Genomic DNA, 22,939 nt, shown 5'->3' with positions numbered 1-22,939 from the left:
TTATATATATATATATATATATATATATATATATATATATATGCGCAACACAGTGACTTAGCGTAAGATTCTCAAAGGACAAATACTGTACGTGACACAGCGACGGAGAGAAAGAAATCGTTACAAAACCAGTGATAACGTAAGACCACGACACCAAAAGTTTGCAGTATTCTTATTGCAGCAGGAGACAATTGAGGGCAAATTGTCATCTGCTCTCGGGCACATAATACGTAATGTTGCAGTTCAGTTTGTGTATTTGATAATAACACTTTATAAACTGTACTGTTTTTTATTCTCTCTGGTTATTGTCCACTCATATCATCTGAGTTTATCGTTGTACTATACCTTTATAAAACATCGTAAATACCTTATACCTTTATAAATTCATGATTGCGTTAAGAAGTTTACGTCGGAAGTGACGTTATTTTGACAAAAATACGCCACCTGCACCTTATTAAGGAACATCGGTATACCTTAGCTTCGTATAATTTGACCGATTTGCCTGACCGCGTCGCTTCCATAGGTGCAGTTGCCTGACATACATCAATTATTGGTATTGTCGCGAACAGAATAAACTACGATGTGTTTGAGGTACAACGTGTTGTTGCTTTCTAGGCACGTGAGTTTCCCCATCGAATATGTGTGGATGGAAGCGGGTTTAGGCAAGCTTAAAGCCCTAGTATTTGTAACTTTTAACAATTTTTTTCATATTTTTGATTAAAATGACATCCTCAGTATGTGAAAGTAGACCATAATTAATACTGAATCGCATGGTTTGCATGCCCAGCCCGCCTCACGATTAACAGTAAAAGGAGTGAAAAATGACTTCTTGTCCGGACCAGAAGTCAGCTTTGTTGACACACGAAACGAAACGTAATCACACCACCGCGCATGCTCAACCACATCTACGCAAGTTTTACTGTGGCGTCCGTAGAAACCATACGCTCTTCGAAAAGGTCTGGTCCATCGAAACTGGAGACTCAGCTAAAAACGCGCAAAAGTTGGGTGAAATACCGGAAAGATATAAATATGTAAGTGTTTATAGATTGTTCCGACTATAATGAGCCGTGCAAACAAACGTCTTGAACAGCTAGACTAAGAACGGAGGCAGTCGATTGTGAGCTTCATGCAAGGCACTGCACGTTGTGACCGATGGTACGGAGATCAAGTTTGCAGAATGAATTGAGAGAGAAAAACATATATGAATAAAAATTCAACACTTCACCATTGTAATCATTGAACTAGTCGTTTCTTCCATTATGGAGTATAATGAAAATTTCGTTGAAAATAAATGACGGGACTGATTCTGCTCCGTCTACTCAAACGAAGTTTTGTGTACGGCCAGGCTACGCTGCAGGCAACACAGCCTATCAACTTCGCATATCGTTGCCGTACGGCGTAATTGAAAACGCTCAGAAAGGAAAAATTATATCTTGAATGCAGTACAAAAGTCTTACTTATTAAATTTAAAAGTATTTCAAAATAATATCGAACGTAACGGGTATCTAATCCTCACAAGGACTACAGTAGTACAACAAGTATCGGCTAGCTGCGATGCGATGGAAGTTCAAACACATGAGAGATCCCGGCCTCACTGAAAAGTCGTCCCCTGCGCACCCGGCCCGACAGCAAACTACCTCTTGGTTTGATTCTGTTGTTTATATTTTTGTATAAAATTCATGATACATATCTGACTTTCACAACTGTACAATTTGCTCAGGCTGTAGTTTACAGACGATCGGAGGGAGCTAAGGCAGGCCCCAAATTTGCATGGACAATGCCCGGGACGATTATAGACGCAGCTCGATGAGAAAGTCATTTAGGCCTACCACAGAGGGACTGTGGGCCTACATAAACCTAAATGAAGTGATCAATACAAAACTTTTAAACATCACTGGTTCTGAAAATTTATGATCAACGGTTCTGACCTACGGAATTTACACTGCGACGTTGTTTTTTGTGTGTTTGGCCAGCTACTAGACCTGTAAGGCTGTACTACATGGAGGTAGTAGACTGTACAAGTGCAGCGGGGCCGGGCCGAGATTGGTGTGGGGCCTGCAGCAAGGTAAAATTGACAGCGTCCATTGCAGAATGCCCGCGTGTTATCCTTTGTCGTTTGGGAGGAAATTTACCGCTGTATTCAGAATGCCTTTTTACCAGTATAAAAGCTCAGAAACTGATGCATCAAGAGCCAAGAGTCTGTAAATTTCTTAGCAGTAGCTCCATTGTTTTTTTCTAAATTTTCGCTGAGATACAGCAGTGCGTATACTGGTCCCGATCGTTCTGAGCGTGCACAGCTGTTTAGGGAGCCGTCATTATTTACAACATGGGGGTCGGAGGAATACATTAGAAACTCCGAAATTTTGAGTCGCACCCCAGCCAACCATGATGACTTTGAGTAACCCCCTCTCTAACAGAAAGTTTGGATTACCTGAGCCCATGTAATAATATGTAGATATAAAAGCTCACCTAATAAGCAGTCTCCGACCATATAGTATTGTTAAATTTGGATGGGTAGCATGTCATTATGGTATGGTTAAATGTCCAAATGGTTGTTGAACTCAAGTCAAATAAAATATACATTTCTATGATAATATAAGGATGAATTCACAACAGTTCAGTTTTGTCCTAGATCCTTTGCACTTATAGTGATATCTGTCGGAGAACATTTCTCCATGACCCAGCCTCTCCTTCCAACCCTGGTAACGACTGCAGAAAACTACTGTGTGACATCATCATCACCACTGTTGATCCTCATCTTTAATGTCGCTGGTGCCATTGCGTACATGAACAACGATATCATTCTCATCGTCACTATCTTCTCTTTCATAATAAGTATTGCTAGTAGTAGCACCTACTTGTAGTTTTTTGCCTTGCTTCATCTAGTTGATATTTATTTGTACTGTTAGAGTATTTATTTTTCTTTTTATTTAATATGTATCAGTGTGAAATATATATAATCAAATAATCATTATGTCATTGAGGACAGAGTAAGACAAAGAAAACACATTTTTAGCACCCCCTTATAACTTTCAATTTTTGAATAACCCCCAGGTCGTAAATACTGACGGTTCCCTTACTTGCTGCCAAGGGCCATCGCGTTCACTGCATTCGACAGCCTACCATACATTGCCAAACTATGTTGCTTCGATTTCGCAATCACCTTGCCGCTAAAGCGACAATCAGCTGAAATTTATTACTTCAAGTTACTCAATTTCGATAGTTATTTGCCTACAGAAGTGGGCCAAGTGTATATAGTGTCGTCTTGATTTTACATCGGTACCCGGAGTTCTAAGTGACCAACTGCAGGGTGCGCATCAGTGCACTGCCGACTGCAGTTTGAATAATCCGTAAACGCACACGGTACCAGAATAGAATGTTAGCCTCCTCTGCCAAAGTTCTGTATCCTCTGAAACACAGTAGCAGTACGTATTTGAACGGAGAAGAACAAAATAAAACCATTCGCAGGTCATTCAGCCGGTGACCATGGGCGATTACCCGGGCCGGGCAGTGTGGCGTGGCATGGCAAAGCCCCAGGAATGTTGCAGGCTCGATGATGTCATCAGTATCGGCGTTCTCGATCACGTGCACAGCCTACAAATTGTCAACAAACCCGCGCGGCAATCCAACTCGATCGGGCAATATTTAGCGTTTGTATGTCACTACAGGAGCACAAATTTGGCTTATTTCTTTACTGAACAACATTTCACGATGGATGTAAGAGAATAATATGTAATTTCGAACATAAAAAAAGGTTAAAAGTTACAAATACTGGGGCTTTAATGATATTATTATTTTATTGAAATTTGTACACTAATTAAAACAGTGTTTATAGGTACGGAAGTCCCGAGTAAAACTCCTAATATATGATGGAGACTACCCATGTACATCGTATCTTACACTGTATGTAGTGGCGGTGACATAAACCACGAACCGAGACGCTAAGTTCGCATAGATCTGCCGTCGTCCGTATGACCTTGACGCCCAAGGACGATGGAATGAGTGCGGGTTTGTTTTGCCAGCTTAATTCTTGTGGTGCATTTTGTCCCCTGACTGTTGATTGATGTGTGTTCTGAATATTCTCCTCTATCTATCATGCCCAATGCTTCTAAGCACAATTAGCTATATATCAGATCAATATTTGTTGCATGCATCATCAAATTTGGTGCAGGACTTTCAGAGTTATGTCACTAATTACAAAAGTTCATTAAATATGCAAATAAGCTTATTTACGACATGGCACTCACAGTATCATCATAATGTTCTGAGATTGTCATCTGTGAAAAGTTTTATGAAATTTTGTGCAGTATTTCTTGATATGTTCGACACTGCCATCAAATGTCTCCATAGGGAAACCATTACCGGTATATGGAAAAAATTGATATGTCATAACTTTATTAATATGCAAGCCACACTAACCAAAATCTAATCGGTTCTTGCAAAGTAGCAAATGGTACCTGTTCACCAAATCTGACCAGAATCTGTACAGGCGTTTTTTGAGTTATCATGTAAACAGACAGACAGACATCCACACACACACACACATGGACAGACAGACAGACATCGCTATGACATAAGCTCACATGTGTGAACACATGAGCTAAAATTTGAGTTGTTGTGTAAAGAAGTGCTGTTTTGAATCACTCTTAATGACTCTTACTCCATAATTAACGTATCCTTCGTTAGCAAAGGACAATATTCTTGACATGGACACCACGATCATGAAAAGTACTTGATAGGCTGTTCATCACAAATTCTAGGTAAAGCACAGAAATTCGTGTGTTATCCAATGACACAGCCTTTATGTATGGCATTCCAATCGCACACAACAGTATAACATGATTGGAACTATATTCTTGTAGCTAAATACTTTGTACTGCACGGGAGAATTATTACTCTATCCAGAGCTTTCGACAACTATCCAGCCGCCTTTATCAATGTTGTTGATTAGCACCACTGCGCATGCGTGATCTTAAAATATTATCCCAGATTCCGGGAAGTTGATACGGGAAATCAAAAGAAGGTGCACGTAACTGCTCTATACATCAAAAACCTAACAGAAATATTGCAGTACACTTTCAGAACATATGGTGTGCAGTTACACGCTAAGCCCTTTAACACCATCAGACAACTACTGGTATGCCCGAAGGATCCCACACCATCGAAAGACGTATGTGGTCCCATTTATCACATCCGATGTGAGGGTGTGGAGATAATGAATGCAAAATGGACTATATCGGAGAAACAGAACGATCCTTGCAAGCCCGAGTGAAAGAACATCGGCGTCCAAGCTGCGTCACTTCAGAGGTTTTTCTAAAACATATTCACAATGATTCCCCGGGTCATAATTTCATGGTAGAAAATGTGAAAATCTTGGATCGGGAGCCGGATTGGTTCAAGAGAGGTATTAAGGAAGCGATATACATAAGAACACATAAACCAACGCTGAATCGGGATGGCGGACGGTATCAACTTCCTCGAATCTGGGATAATATTTTAAGATCACGCATGCGCAGTGGTGCTAATCAACACCATTGATAAAGACGGCTGGATAGTTGTCGAAAGCTCTGGATAGAGAAATAATTCTCCCGTGCAGTACAAAGTATTTAGCTACAAGAATATAGTATGTCTGCACAGATGAGTCTGCATCATTGTACGATTGGAACTAATTTTGGATAATTGGATGGTTAAGTAATGTCTTTAAAATCTGCGCTCATCTGCCTTTTCTTTTTACGTCTGCTTTTCTTTTTACGTTATACACTTGTTTTTTATGGGTAATTTGTAATATTGAGACATTCAGCTATAGGGCACCTAACATTTTTAAGAAATTTGAAAATTACGAAGATCTAATTATCCCAAATTAGTTCCAATCGTGTTGTATATGAATTATTTGTTTATTTCTCTGTCACACCCGGGGTCAATTCTGTTCTGCCTGATGAAAACCCCACGAATATAAATTATAGTGAGGTCTCATAAATATTAATGAGTATACGTTGAACAGATCCCTGGAAAAGGTGTGGTTTAAGTCGATCACGTTCGCTGATTTGTTAGTCATTAGATTGTGAAAGACTTACATAGCTTGTCCGACCACTGAAGACACTATACGTTCATAACGTTCTATAGGATTGCTCTCAAGTACAAGTTGTTGGTAATATTGATTTCAAGCGTCCGTCGACAGTAAGTATAAACTAAGAAGCTAATTCGGATACTGCTACCCCAAGTTTGTAAGAGTCTCAAGAATATCAGTGAGAGGCCAAAGGGTAAAGTCCCGAGATCAGCAGAAATACGTGACTAGTACATGCATTGTGTCATATACATGCCTACAAGAGTAAGACGCATTGCTTTGGTGAATCACAGACGCTCGACTCTCGGACGGCATCTCATGAACATGTTGAATGTGGACCGGCGGTTTAAGTTTGTGTGCTAATCATAGGACCTGACCGGTGATATGTGTTGGATTTGGAGTCATCTACATTTTGCTAAAATTTTTGTCATCACTGCAGCGATATATGTATCTCTCTTTAGTAAGCCCTGGGACCAGTCATGATTTTTCGCTGTTTATAGAATTGTCCAGTCTCGTCATCTGAGTTCCTCGTTGTACTATACGCTTATACCTTAACGATATTTACGTCGGAAGTGACGTTATTCAATATTCTGACAAAAATGCCACCTTCACTTTATTAAGGGACATCGGTATACCTGTGCCTCATCTTAATATGCCTGATAATGTATGTATTAAGAGCGTGTCGCTTCCATGGCGACAGCTGGCAGGCGCACATCAATTACTGGTATTTTCGCGAACGGACTGAATTACGATGTGTTTGAGGTACAACTTTTTGCTTGTGTTTTTATCAGCAAATATGTTTGGATGGAAGCGGGTTTAGGCGTTCCTTTAAGTATGGAAGTCTGCCAGTGGGTTCAATGCCTCAACGTACATCGTATCTCACACTGTATATAGGCCATAAGTTCACATAGAGGTCTGCCGTCGTCCTTATGACCTTGGCGGCCAAGGACGATGGAATGAATGCGGGTCTTGTGGTGCATTTTCTCCTCGACTGTTGATTGATGTGTGTTCTGAATACTCTCTCTTACCTATCATCGTAGGAAATGTAAAGTAGCTCATAATGGACTCTGCCCGTTTAGGAAAGCAGACCGGATAAATGCATTGTCGTGATAGCCAGTCAGTCACGATGATAGAAGAGAAATAATTGACCCTGTACCAAAAGCAAATAACACATTTTGACACTTTATTGCTCAACAGCTATCTCAGCGAGTGTGCATGATACAAATAATTTATTCAAAAGTAAACTGCGTACTTTGTTTTTCAGTGACTAGAAATGAACAAATTCACACAAAGGCGTCTGGACTTTAAAGACCCTCGTGCACCATTAGTTGCGAAATATCACTGTATGTGGAGTCAATTACTGAACTATATTAAACTCTGTTTTAATCCCTGTTTATACCCAGTGACACATCACAGAAAAACCGCTTTTCTTCGGCGACCTTATTGCCAATGAGCGTAGATTTGTCGAGATAAGTAATATTGTCAGCTAGCGTCACTCGATTTCACCATCTAGGGCGTTTATTCACGGTGCAGACATTTTCATTGTATTCAAAAAGTGCTCACGGGATTGGCCGCGCAGTCATCCGAGGTCATATTTTTCCACATTTGAACAATGGTCCCCCTCCCCAACAGTTGTGGCTCTATATAGACCAGGGAGTTTTCCAAAAGGACACGTGACCTTATTAAGCCTAGCGCCTGGCTTGATGTAATATTTCTAATTACAACCACACTGACGAAATGCCTTTGTGTTTCAGTAACTTTTATTCCAACCGTAGTTGTTAATTTTCGGGGTTTTTAGAATCGTGAGTTCGCGACACTTTCTTGGAGGGGAGTTGACAAAACAGTCGTCTGATGGATATCTACCTATTAAGAATGTCGTTTTCCGAACAAAAGTCTACTCCCACAGCTGACCCTGTATTGTATACGAACTCTGTTAAAAGTGTAGCGCCATTACCTGACACTTGATACAAATTCAGGAGACTTCAAGTACTACCGTCCGACAAATGGACCACAAAATATAAGCAAACGTTAGATCCAAGAAGGAGCGGCTTGAAGTCTTTGACGATTCCCTCGGAAGTCTGTCCAACATACAACGATTGTTGATGGTTTCCCAGATTGCCGTATCATAAACCTGTTTCGAATTTGGGCAAACTTTTCCGCCATCTACCGGGAAGGGCGTGGTTTTCATGAACCTTATGAACCAAATGTGGATATTAAAGAACTCCAAAGAATTGTTACATATTTTACAAATTATCAAAAACATGTACAATTCAATCCACACATTAGATTTTTCAACGTTGCACACAACCATCCCACATAACAAACTTAAAGACAGGCTATCACCTCTTGTAAAGAAAGCCTTCTTTTACAAGAATGGTAGTCGTAGGTATATGAATACATTGCCATCAAGCGCAACTTGGGCTATTTCACAAACAACAGCGATGCCAAACTCAAATACAGTGGTGTTGAAGTGATTCAAATGCTATATTTCCTAATTGACAACATATTTATCAAGTTTGCTGGCATGACATTCAGGCAAACCATAGGCATTCCCATGGGCACAAACTGCGCCCCACTTCTTGCAGACTTATTTTCGTATTCGTATGAAGCAGAGTTCATGCAATCACTTCAGAAATCTGGGTGTAAAAGGATTGTTAAGCGATTTAACAACACCCACAGATATATTGATGATCTCATCAGTTTAAACAATCCTGGTATATCCAATTATTTACACCACGTCTACCCAGATGATTTAGAAAATAAATAAAAGAAACAACTGAAAGTGTGGACTCGGCATCATACCTGGACGTATTTTGAAATTAGACAAAATACACTATATACTAAGCTATTTGACAAAATAGACGATTTCAATTTGAAATCATAAACTTTCCCTTTTTGTCAAGCATATACCATCATCTCCATTTATGGTGTGTATATTTCACAACTCCTTAGATACAGTAGCGTATGCAATTCATACGAAGACTTTCGAGTTAGACACAGCCTATTAGCTCAAAAGTTAGTGAGGCAAGGATTCTCAGAAAGTAGATTAGTGAAATCATTTAAGGGACTGGTCAGTTTCTTCGGCCTGGGGGGGGCGGTGGATTCATGGGGGGGTCACCCTGTTTTTGACTTTGGTGATAGGGGGGGTCACCATGTTTTTGAAATGCCCAATAGGGGGGGTCAGTGTGTTTTTGAATTTCGACACAGGCTCATCATTGCCTAAAATGCATCGTGTCAGCCACAAATTTCATCCAGTTGCATTTTTCGGCGCGCCCTTCGGGCGCGTAACTTTAATAATCAGACATATTTTTCAGCACCCCCAACTTTAACATATCAGGCATACATATATCAGAGATATATGTATGTTCAATATTTTTTAGCGTGCTCTTCGAGCGCATTACTTTAATACATCAGACATTTTTCAGCACACCCTTCCTGTGCATTACTTTAATTATACAAGACATATATATCAGAGATATCAGGATGTTTCATATTTTTCTCCGCGCCCTTCGGGCGCCATACTTTAATAAATCAGAGATATATGCCAGAGATATCTTGATGTTTGCTAAGTGAAAGTGTACTATTATGAAATCTGCATTTCATATGAAAAGCATGACAAATTCCTGATACTTTTCTGTTCTCTCAATGAGAATTCAGTATGAGAAAGCAACATGCACAAATATCAATGTTACAAGAAAAGGTCATCTCAGACTCTGCACACATCAGATTTGGATAAAATGCCTCTCTATGGTTCCTCAGGAGATTTAATTGGATGGCTGGCAAGTCTTAACACCCGTCAAAGTTTTTGATTTACTGCTTTTTCCTGTTTGATATTAATGATTGACATCCATTTCTGTACAACAGTTCAGGACATCTGGTTAAGCATAGAAAGTGTGAAATACATTCACAGCTCATTCAAAATGTACTGTATTCAAACTTTAAGATTGACACTTTGAAATTCCTATCTTACAACTGACATGCCAACAATTTCATTAAAACACAGAATGACTGTTGAAATATAAATGTATGTAACATATATATATATATATATATATATATATATATATATATATATATATATATATATATATATATATATATTAAGTATATATATTAAGTATATATATAAGTATATATATATATACCCCCGGTATATATTATATACCCCGGTATATATATATATATATATATATATATATATATATATATATATATATATATATATATATATATATATATATATATATATATATATATATATATATATATATACCCCCGGTATATATATATATACCCCCGGTATATATATATATATATATATAATATATATATATATATATATATATATATATATATATATATATATATATATATATATATATATATATATATATAACACTATTATAATTATTACATATTACAGTTGTCGCGTGCAGGGGGGGGGTTCACCCTGTTTCAAAATTTAGAATAGGGGGTCACCCTGTTTTCAAAATTTGGAATAGGGGGGGTCAGCCACTTTTTGACGTCGGCAAAAAATAATCCACCGCCCCCCCCCCCCCGGCCAAAGAAACTGAGGCCGAAGAAACTGACCAGTCCCTAAGGGACTGGTCAGTTTTCTTCGGCCTGGGGGGGCGGTGGATTCATGGGGGGTCACCCTGTTTTTGACTTTGGTGATAGGGGGGTCACCATGTTTTTGAAATGCCCCAATAGCGGGGAGGGGTCAGTGTGTTTTTAAATTTCGACACAGGCTCATCATTGCCTAAAATGCATCGTGTCAGCCACAAATTTCATCCAGTTGCATTTTTCGGCGCGCCCTTTGGGCGCGTAACTTTAATAATCAGACATATTTTTCAGCACCCCCAACTTTAACATATCAGGCATACATATGTGAGAGATATATCTATGTGCAATATTTTTCAGCATGCTCTTCAAGCGCATTACTTTAATACATCAGACATTTTTCAGCACACCTTTCCTGTGCATTACTTTAATTATACAAGACATATATATATCAGAGATATCAGAATGTTTCATATTTTTCTCAACGCCCTTCGGGCGCCATACTTAAATAAATCAGAGATATATGCCCGAGATATCTTGATGTTTGCTAGGTGAAAGTGTACTATTATGAAATCTGCATTTCATATGAAAAGCATGACAAATTCCTGATACTTTTCTGTTCTCTCTATGAGAATTCAGTATGAGAAAGCAACATGCACAAATATCAATGTTACGAGAAAAGGTCATCTCAGACTCTGCACACACAGATTTGGATAAAATGCCTCTTTATGGTTCCTCAGGAGATTTAATTGGATGGCTGGCAAGTCTTAACACCCATCAAAGTTTTTGATTTACTGCTTTTTCTTGTTTGATATTAATGATTGACATCCATTTCTGTACAACAGTTCAGGACAGTTCAGGACATCTGGTTAAGCATAGAAAGTGTGAAATACATTCACAGCTCATTCAAAATGTACTTTGAAATTCCTATCTTACAACTGACATGCCAACAATTTCATTAAACACACACATATATATATATATATATATATATATATATATATATATATTACAGTATTATATTATTACATATTACAGTTGTCGCGTGCAGGGGGGGTCACCCTGTTTTCAAAATTTGGAATAGGGAGGGGTCAGCCACTTTTTGAAGTCGGCAAAAATAATCCACCGCGCCGCCCCCCCCAGGCCGAAGAAACTGACCAGTCCCTAAGAAGTTCTATGTAGATACGGAGATGTATCAAAATACGATCTGTTTGTTACTCAAATGATGAGTGACAGCATACAAAATTTTGACTCATAGAAGTAATTTGGTGAATTCACCAAATAACAATGGATTTGTCGCTTTGGGTCAATCTTGACGGGTGCAGCTAGCTGGCAGGGTACGCTTACCCATTACGGACACCTGGTACCACCACTGTTTCGTGGTTCAAGATTACCGAATTGCCTTTGTCATTTTCGATATATTCCTTGGACCTGGCAAATTTCATAGTAACCTTGAATTATAATGATTATTGGATCTGATTTGATGTCTATTACTCTCACATATGCTTCTGTAGCAAAACAGGACAGTGGACCTTGCAGTAAATATTGTACAGCTATGTCATATCGCTACCACTTCACATAAGAGGTGACAAAACAATGAAAACGGATCCAAACATTCACTACCTTTCAATGAAGACTAAAACAGATGACTGTTAAATGATTTTCTCCAAAATTTCTCCAAAATTTAACAATTATGGCATTTCATCCTCACTTTGCGAATAAATATAATATTTAGATGCCTTACCTACAATGCGTCTGTGTTTGTTGAGTATTTTGCTTATTTTTATAATTAGCGTGTCATTAATTATGGTGAGTCTGTCAGGATAAGCTTTTGTGCCTTTTTTTGTGATGTTACCAATCTGTTACATCCTAGAACGACATGCAGCGATGTGCTATCTGCTACCGTTGTTATCTCTACCGGACTCTAAGGTACTATAATCAAGCACATGTAGAATTAGTGTAATACTGCATGTGATGACAACAGGGTATGACATGACATCTTAACTGTATGCAAGAACATGTAGGAAAATACAATTAGGGCCACGCGATCGGCATTGTAAAATGTGAGAAACTGCACATGTTTCTTTTGCTCTCATTAGTCTCAAAATTGACTTTAATTGTCTTCAGCGACACGCTTGGGTCTGCATGAGTCTGAAGTGTCCCCTTGGATAAGAGGTATTCCCTTTGAGGCAATTTAAAAGGGAAATCTATTATCAGATCTAATAGCATCGGAAACCAAGGTCCACAATGGAGTTATTATGAAACAACATTTTGACATCTCCTGAATCCTGACATAAATTATATGAGTGACCATCTCTTCTCCTTGGCGATATATAGTGAGCCTAGGACTTGTCAAAATTGAAAGTCATCCCAGGATGCAATAGCTCCTCCCATTTTGGTACTACAATCTAAGAAACTTAACTTTTCGTAAATTTCACTCATTTTCAGTCCAAACAGCCATGGGGATCCTTGCCCGTACTTTCCTTGTCATGACGTTTATTTGTATCTGTAATGCAGGTAAGTCCAAGTCAGTGACGTCAAAACACTCAATAATCATTTCTTTCTTTGATTCAGCTTGTAATTCCGTTTTCCGTCCTTGATCATACAACTATGGGCTTATGCCGTTTTTGAATGGTATAAGTTACGATATATATTTCATATTTTTCCGAGTGCCAGAAAGGAGGTTTTGCTTCTGTCTGTAATCGGGTGAAAAGATGGCATTGGAGATATAACCTATCATTGAAGTAACACGAGTCTCGAAAGACTAAGTTCATTAATGTTTTGCTCTCACTTTTCTTTTGTGAAAATCTCAGACGATTTATTTGACATATAAGAGATAAAATCGGTGAAAACTTTGCAAAGTTTGGAATTAGAGAAACAAATTGCTCCAAAATTACTTATATTTGATGATTAATATGGCCGCTACACCTTGTATTACACATGTATATGTGAGGAAGAACGTTCGATTTTCACAAAGACGAGACGGTGAAAACTTCATTTTAGCCGTTTACTTCAAAATGATCTCACAAAAGTAGCAGACAAGCCAAGTGTTGTAAAAATTTGAGAAACCAGTACGATCTTCGACGTGCAACAATAATGCGACATTGAAAAAGTAAAATCCAAAAACATTGTTTTTGTTTCTTTAATAATTCACATTGCTCTGTGATTAATTTAGATGTTTCCATGTTTTGGTAGTTTGGTAAAGTAGAATTCGTACAATTTGCGTGAAAAGTATGAAACTGTGATCCAACCCTGAAAACACATTATGTACACGCATATAGCAACAACGACAAAATACCTGCAAGCTTCTGGACATGATAAAAATAGCAAATATAAATATGGAAGGGTACACGAAGCCATGGTGATGGAGCTTATGTGAATGGAATCGTAATCTTTGAGTACTTTGGAGAACTGTAATTAGAACCGATATCGAATGATTATCTTGTTGTTTCTGCTATCATTCAAATTGACACTATAGCATTTCGATACTCTTCTAATGCAATCCCATTGACATAGCATTTGTACAACTTCCCTTTCAGAAACAGAAAACGTAGACTGCCCATCTTGCAAGTACGTTGGCCACGACGGCGCGCCTACGGATTCGAAGAATGAAGCCTGCCTTCCATCGGAATACAATGAAGATCATCCCGATCTAGCAATAACATCCTGCAAAACAACAGATGATCTCGTCGCTAAGTGCGTCAGTTTTTCTGGAAATCTCACAGCTGACGTTGAAAATGGTGAGCTGGTTATTCGACATTGTTACAGACAGCTAACACATTCATGCAGTGAAAACTATTTACGAATAAAAAATCAAGAGAGAGAGAGAGAGAGAGAGAGAGAGAGAGAGAGAGAGAGAGAGAGAGAGAGAGAGAGAGAGATTTTATTTTGATTTCATTTGATTTGATTTTGCATGGACCTTTGTCAAAGTATTGTCTCTACGGAGCCGTAATACTTCATTCTGTATTTTCAAAAAAATAATTATACTTCGTATCAACTTTTTACTCTGTACACTCTGTCTTTCAGAATTGTATAGATAACAACGAAACTACAAAAGGTGTTTGACGCAGTCTTTACTGAACTCGTTCTGTAAAATGCTCATGGCACATCATAATATGTATGATATATTGTCGTAAAATCTATAAAAGTCAACAGGTAAAAACGTAAATGACAATATTAGCATTGTAAACCATTTCCTGGTCACCTCTAAGATATGAAATCGAATTTGTGCCACGTTTCACTTATGATTACATTATGCACATTTAAAGACATCTTCTAAGTCAAGTTTTACCCGAAATTCAATTGAAGTTAGATGGATAGTTATGCTGACAATTCTCAAATGAGAGCTTTCGTGTCATCACACTTCACTCAGTTTATAGTGTACCAGATGTCCTTGCACAGATTCATTTTAACGTTCCTGCTTTTACATTGCGTCGTGCTGTTCTTTTTAGACCAGTGTCAGCACGTACGAATATCTTGAAACACTCATTTTTATCACGATCTCAGACATATTTTAATTCTATCTGTAACAAGCAAAATTTAGATATTTTTAATAACTTAAGTAATTTTCGTCATGGATTATGTAAGATCCTTTTTTCTGAATGATTACTTTTATCTGGATGTTTTTCTGTGTGTCTTTCGCTGTGTTGCTGTTTTTTTGGTTATTTCTTATGTGAATTCTCCTGTCTGTTTGTTTACGTTGTAACTGTTATATATTTTTCGTTTTTGTATTATATTTTTATTTTCAAACGAACCTGTTATTGGGGCAACCTGTTGGTTCGAGATTAATAAAAAAAAATAATAAAAAAAAAAAAATAACGAGTCTGACTCGAGATGGCTCAAGTCAACTCAGTTTCCTACTAACCCTTCTCCCCTTCATCCAATGTGCTCCTATCTGTAGGCTACCGATAGCTGATCTGTAAACACTAACGCGATGCTAATCTTCTCTACAGCAATTGCTACACTCTCGACCCCCATCAAGCGAACAATCCCTCATTTTAACCCATTACTCTTCCATATGACAGAATATTCATAATGCACATAGTATCCACGCCATGGCTGTAAATTTGACAAATATGACGAAAGCGATCAACTTAAAAATTTTAATACTTGGTCAGACATCTCTCGTCCATGGTATGTAACGATAAAAGATTCGACCTATTTACCGATCTACCAAACATTTAATCCAAAATCTAAAAGCTTCGTCCTGTTTTGCGAACCTCAAGAGTGTGCAAGGGCGATGATCGACAAGGTCAATGAAAAGCTTTTAAACAATAAAGATATCTCATAGATGTCCTAAAAATTCAATACTGAGTATAAACAGCCTGCAATGGTACAATGTAATAGTTTTTTCTCTCGATGGAAAAGTCATTGTTTGTATACATGGGCTCTTTTCAAAGCCCTTCATCACATGCGCATAATACAAAGTCCTCCGAAGACTGAATTATTAAATATATATCAGGCAGAGATGTTGGGGTAAAGTAAGCATATAACGTCTGACAATGACGTATCAATCTTGTATTGACAGACTTTACCAAACATGGAGAATCACAAAGCACTAATGCCTGTAAAAGTAACCATTATCTGTGACCTTGTTTCTTCATTTCGATTTCAGTTGGTAATCAGACTGTTACAGTGTACATCAGGACATGTGTCCGAAAAGACTCTGACCAAGGGAATACGTGTGAAGATTTGTCTGGTACCTATGAAGGAGAACCAGACTTTCTAGGAAGTATACTGGATTTTCTCGACATAATTCCTACATCAGACGAGTACATTTCCGGTCAGCTCTGTTACTCCGATGGGTCTACATCCAGTGGAGTGTCCCTTAAGTTTGGCTTGTTAGCTCTAACGATGCAGTTCAGTTTGGTGTATCTGATAATGGCACCTTAAAAACTGTACAGTACACCCCAGGATTACTCAGCACACGCTCCTAGAAAGTAGAATGAGCAAAACACAAAGTAATGTTGTATTGCCTGGCTCACTTTTATCAAATTCAAAATTTCAAATGTATTAATTATCTTTGTGCAAAGGTTTCGGTAGATTAGTGAAAAGAAGACGATTTCCCAGTACTTGTACTTTAATTCGATTTCGTAGTTTAAAAAAATACTAGTTAGGATGTAATTTTCAGATAATGGAATAATAAGTGGACCCTTAAAATAACATGCAAACATAATTACCTACAGAAAGAGAAGCAACCCTGAAAGTATGTTTTCTGAATTTTATGTAATCGCCTTGGAATGCTTGTAATGTGGATTTACAATAACTCTCCCCATTCAGGGTAATATGACAGGTAACTCAGGACCAACATTCGTAAAATCTAAGATATTTACGGATATGTTGATTTTGTGTGAACGTTTTACATTTGTTTCTTTTCCAGGATGTATCAGAATATGAAGTGCATTTGTTAATTTTTTTCTCAACAGTATGTCCACTGTTTTGTACATGCTGTAAGAATTTCGTACAGTTTGCGAACTCAAGTAGAATAAAAGTTCACCACCATTGGCCAATTCACCACCATTGGCAACTCTGTACTGCTATAGGCCGCGTATCTTTGTATTGATTAATTTAGCTCAGTGGTGTCTACATTAAATGTTAAACGATGACGTTGTAATTTGTCTAAATCATCATCAGTTGATTAATTAATTCTTGTAGGTGTATATGTCAGTCTTGCGTAAGTTCCAGTCTTCAGTTTACTGGTAATAAAGTAGCGGCTTAGTTCATAGTACTTTCGGCCTGTTGTCATCCTTTACACCCCAGGGGTGGACCGGCGTGATCCCGAAAACTCCGGAGGGTGTGGGGGGTATGCTTTTTTGACAAGCACAGAGGGGATCACCTGAATTTCAAATATTGCCACCACTTAGTAAAAAAACTGCACAGATTCAGTGTACAAAACTATTCCGGGCAATAAATGTGATTCATGTAAATCAACACAACGGAATGTAAATGAAAATTATGAATGATTTTGTTTTTAAGATTAATGTTAACCTAATATTGCAATACGATAAATAGGAAATACATAAGATTTGTTTTACATTGTAAGTCTTATAAATGATTATTATACACCTACTGCCGTAACCTATGGGAGTTTGACCGTCCAATAACTTTCCGTATTTTCACAGTCGCTCGAGAGCTATTCAGCTCTGGGACTATTCGCCCCATAGACGAGTGTACAGAAGCGAGAAACAACCCAAGTCTGGAAATGAAATGGCTATTTCGTATAGGGATTGTGCCATGCACCATGTCATCTTCGACGTTCGATTTTACCGTGAAAAGTAGCAAGTTCATCTATCATGTAACCGTCGACCGTTCCCTGTCATTCTCAAAATTCATACCTGGTACTTGATTTGCTTCACAAACGCTCGTTTCGTGTGATTTTCGGCCGAATTCGACGGACACGTCGCTAAAACATAAGCGTGAGCAACATTCCGGTCACCTCACAGTGGACGTTGGGCACCTCCACTTTACTGACGTTAGCGCCGCGCGCCGCGTACCCATGAGGGGTGACTTGAAGGCTGTTCATGCCTTATGTTTTGGCGACGTGTCTTCTGAACTCGGCCGAAAATCACACGAAAATTTATACCTGATACTTCATCTGCTTACAAAATGCTCATTTCCTGTGATTTTCGGCCGAGTTCGAGAGACACCTGGCCAAAACATAAGCGTGAGCAACATTCCAGTCATCCCTCATGGATAGGCGGCGCCAACGTCAGTAAAGTGGAGGTACCCAAGAGGTGACCGGAATGTTGCTCACCCCCAGGTTTTGGCGAGGTGTCCGTCGAATTCGGCCGAAAATCACATGAAACGAGCGTTTTTGAATCAGATAAAGTATCAGGTATGAAATTTTAGAATGATAGGGAACGATCGACGGTTGCATGATAGATGAACTTGCTAATTTTCACAGTGAAATCGGACACGGAATGTGACATGGCGTGGTTTTTATAGCCAATTTGTTTCCAGACTTGGGGTGTTTCTCGCTTCTGTACACTCGTCTATGGGCGAATAGTCCCAGAGCTGAATAGCTCTCGAGCGACTGTGGTATTTTGTATAGTACGCGGAGTCCGCGCGACGCGCCTGTTTGACCTTTGACCAAGCGATTATCGGATGTAGACAAACTATTTACGGTGAGTTATAGATATAATAACAACTTCCACCAAAATGTATTCGTAGTATAAGGTTTAAAACACGCTAAACACAAACTGAGTCTAAATGCAATCGATTTTTATTTTAAAAAACTAATTAAATTGAAAACATTCAGGGAAGTTTGCTTGTACTGCACTGAAAATTAATTGGCATCGTGCCAACGCAACAATCGTGCGCGTTTCACTCATATCGCGCGTGCCGCATCCCTCAAATTTTACCATAGAATTAGTTTATACGAACGATTAATGGAGCGAGGTGTATAATAATAGGGTTATACACAAAATACGGCCTTGTATGGACTCGGCTCAGTGAGTGACGTATTGGACGAGCCGAAGGCTCACCTGACTCACTGAGCCCTCGTCCATACAGGGCCGTATTTTGTGAATAACCCTATACTATTAAACACATAAATATGTTATGCTGTCAGATGGTTTTGCGATGTTGTGGCCAGAAGAACCCAACCAACCACAGCAGTAGGCAACTGCGTAATATGACACGCTGCAATGTTGTTTCCATGAGCATAACACTTTCAATTTTCTGTGCTTCTCCCAAGCCCTGGGTACCTAGTTTATGAGCACTATATTCTGGAAATTTGGGTTGTATGATGCTATTCAAAATTAACTCTTTCTATGGTAAATGAATTAATATAAATGCAAAACGTAAATGTGGCAAGTCAGTGCAGAATTCAGTAATATGGTTAAAATATACCGACCTACGGGGACATGGTTGCATACTTTTTTACCAAGAAAAGAGCAAAAAATGAGGAAAACAGAAATAGGTTCAAATAATTTGTAAACTGTACATAACAATGCCGGTGATATCAGAACCACGTAGATCTTCCAGTGAACACGGTGAAATTTCTCGAGGGTCTATTTGTAAATCAAAGCGTGGCAGCAGCACTATTGTATGAAGAACGCTTTGAAGTTTCCGAGACACAATACACTTTATATTACGGTGGCCCTAAACGTCACGTGGAACATTATTATTGAGAATATAAACTCCTATTTTTCTTGACAGTATCTTTTATATTTGTAAGAGAATGTATTTCTCAAACTTTTCCTTCTGTACGGGAAACTATATTTTAGGGTAAGCTGTTTTTAAAAACTTTTAACAAGACCAAACTTTTACTTTAAACAAAATAAACTTTAACTTTTAATGAAATACCCTTAACTTTAACTTTAAACAAAATATTTGTTTCTCAAAAGTATTTTTTATTTTGTAAAACAGAAGTAAAAATTGTTCAAGAGTACCCAATCGAAACTCTTTTAAGATTTTTTTCTGAGCACGAGGTGTTTCTTAAATGGATGGTATAACCTTTATGTTTTTAGAGTAGCAATTCTTTAAAGAAATGTTTTATTTTCCCAGAATAAAATTAATTCCTCAATGGATAACAGATTTTTTCTCATAGCAGCAAATTGTAATATATTGGATAAAACGTTTTAAATAGAGCGAACAAATTTTCCGAAGATTACAAAATTAATTCCTTTCAGATACATTTTCTACATTTGAGTATTTGGTAAAACTGAACTCTATTGCGTAAAACTACGTTAAAGAACGAAGTAAACAGTCAATTTTACTGTTCTTGAGGGCGCAATTTAGTTTCACGGAGAATACTTTTGTGTGAGGGCGCAACTACCTATTATTATTATGCATAGCAAACTATTTCAATCACGACAAAGTGCAACCAAATACATTTTAGTGTATTGAAAAACTGGTAAGAAAAACAGTAAAATCGATGTGCACTAAAATCGATGTGGTCAACAATTTTTTTTATATGTAATTGCATTTTATGAGGAAATACTATACCACACTACACTGTCAGGTGCAATACAGTCACTCTATCCACCAGTGGATAGAGGAATTGTGGATGCAATTATCAGCTAGGCGGTAATCGAGGAATCAACTCCCTTTGGCAGGAGTATATCAGAGGTAGTTAAAACAACACCATCCGATCCACAAACATTAGCACCACAGGTGGCCTAGACATTATTAATATTATTGAGTTTTTCTCACAGTTTTCTCTTTCAGTTCCTCTTTTTCATGCTCTGACTGATAGGAGTAAATAAAATAAATGATTATATAACCTAACCTAGCCTCTTGACTCTTTATTTATTTTACACCCCATTACGAGGACGGTTACCTCTCATATACACATCTTGTAATTAATTAGTCAACACAACTAATTATGCTAATCAGTGGACTTATCAGGGATTTTATGGGTTGGTCAACATTGCGAAAGACAGGAAAAGTAATTAATTACATCTCTATTTTTTGCAATGTTGACCGACCCTTTTACTAATAGTTACTTTTCCTATTCCAATTTACCAGTGTAAAAGGAAATTTTCACTTAGAAAAGAAAATTGTTCCTATAAAAAATGAAGCCCCTTAAGAAATTTAAACATTTTTTTAGATAACTGAGTAATATTTTATCTCGAAAACCAACATTTCATCAAATTATGAAAATTTTATTTCGGGAAGAAAAAAATTCATGCAAAATGTCGAAATTTTAGTCTTGGAAAAAAAAAGTTGGCTTTTGAAATTAACTTTTTCTTCTCCGAAATCAATATTTTCAAAGTATTAGGAATGTGTTCAGAATAAATCACACAGCTATTAATATAGCTATTAAAAGTTTACTCTTCACAAAACAAAAAAATCTCGTTATGGACTAAATGACCAGTCTTTAGAAATAAATGCTTATTCTTGTAAATAGCCAAAGGAAAGATTACTTTAAATACTAAACATTAATCATTGTAAAGAATAACATTTTTACAAAATATTAAAAGTTTACTCACAAAAGAATAGAAGTTTTTTTAAGAATTAAAAATGCTTACCTTGAAAATAAAATTAGGCAAAGTATGTCAGAGTTGAACCCTCAAAAATTAGAGGGTTGTGTGTACCAAAATTTAAGTTGCGTCCACCAGAATTGAGGTGTTTTTTTCGTAATAAGTGTTGTGCCCACTAAAAGTAAAGTTGTTCTGTCAAAATTAGACAGTTTAGTCCCTCATAATTACAGTTTCATCCAACAAAATTTAAGTTTGTTTTGTGAAAACAAAATCTCATAAATATTAAAGATATTGTACATAAAAATAAGAGCTTATATTTCTCAGTAATATCATTCCACTAACGTGTGAATGGCCACCATAGAAATATTAGATTTAGATTACAGGGAGACCTGTGTATGGGAAAGAAGTTCTTTCAACTGATCATTGTTTTGGTGTAATAATACAAAGGTACACATGTACAGTAGTGACAATTAAATTTGCATGTAACGGTCAACTTTACGGAAAGGGTATTACGTAAGCATTTTAGCGCATGCAAATTCAATTGTATCAATAGAAGACGTAGATAATGAAAGTTACGTAATAAGTCGTGGGCACTCAGTGCCGACTTCGGTGCAGGAGTTGAGCATTCGGGGGGGGGGGGGGTTGAGTGTTTTCAAACAAATCTACAGTTTTAGCCGCTGCTGATGTCAAAAATATAATATTTCTACCAAGGGGTCCTACTAATGACTGCCCGTCAGGATTGCCCGTCGACTGCCCGTCAGGATTATTAGCCATCACTATAAGATCACTACAAAATAACGCAACAATTGTTCAGTATCCCAAAAATGTTGATTTTCGAACTAGTAGGAACTATGATCTTATGATCGTACTCGACGTCCGAACATTACCCGTCATTGCCCGTCAGGAATTAACCCTCCAATAATTATGACCAGAGTCATTTTTGTTAAGGGGACTGGAGAAGATCACAAAAAAACAATGATAGATATACACTAGCAGGACGGGGTCTTGCCATGCCTATATTATTTCTATCCACAAAGCACAGTGAATTAATTGGCTTCGTCATCTTTTTGACAATGGCACTGCACATCCCTGGAAAATAATTTTTCAAGACAAAGTGGAACACTTGGGTAGCATTGATCTTCACTTCTGAAATGTAACTTCATTGTGAAATCCCTTCCTGTATAATTATTAGTTTTAAGAATAGTTTGCTTAAGGCTTGGTTAGAGACCAGTAGCTTTTCTGAAACTAAAACACATTACTTGAACCAGTACATTTGCTAAATCCTCATAGGTGGTAAACTGTTTTATAACTTAAGAATTTGCAGACTTTTGCTTTAAGTGTGTAGGTCAAATGTTTGAAAGGAGACACCATCTTTTAAGATGTGAAAACA

General features: G+C 37.7%; 1 protein-coding gene across 3 annotated transcripts in view; it reads left to right on the top strand.

The window, feature by feature from the left end:
* Positions 1-17,351, top strand: part of LOC139121894 (uncharacterized) — a 37,207-nt gene extending 19,856 nt beyond the window's left edge. The window contains exons 1-4 of one of the 3 annotated variants that reach the window (XM_070687185.1): positions 6,054-6,177; positions 13,073-13,141; positions 14,170-14,364; positions 16,239-17,351. In XM_070687185.1, coding sequence (XP_070543286.1) covers positions 13,084-13,141; positions 14,170-14,364; positions 16,239-16,516 — 531 coding nt within the window. In that variant the 5' untranslated portion in view covers positions 6,054-6,177; positions 13,073-13,083 and the 3' untranslated portion in view covers positions 16,517-17,351. Of the gene's footprint in view, positions 1-6,053; positions 6,178-13,072; positions 13,142-14,163; positions 14,365-16,238 lie in introns of those variants that run through there. The other 2 variants (XM_070687183.1, XM_070687184.1) reach the window with 2 other exon arrangements.
* The last annotated feature ends 5,588 nt before the right edge of the window (positions 17,352-22,939 follow it).

This window comes from Ptychodera flava, chromosome 21 (genome assembly GCF_041260155.1).
Source record: "Ptychodera flava strain L36383 chromosome 21, AS_Pfla_20210202, whole genome shotgun sequence".
Lineage (NCBI taxonomy): Eukaryota > Metazoa > Hemichordata > Enteropneusta > Ptychoderidae > Ptychodera > Ptychodera flava.
Note: the sequence above shows the minus strand (reverse complement) of the source record. Positions and strands in the feature narration are given on the sequence as shown.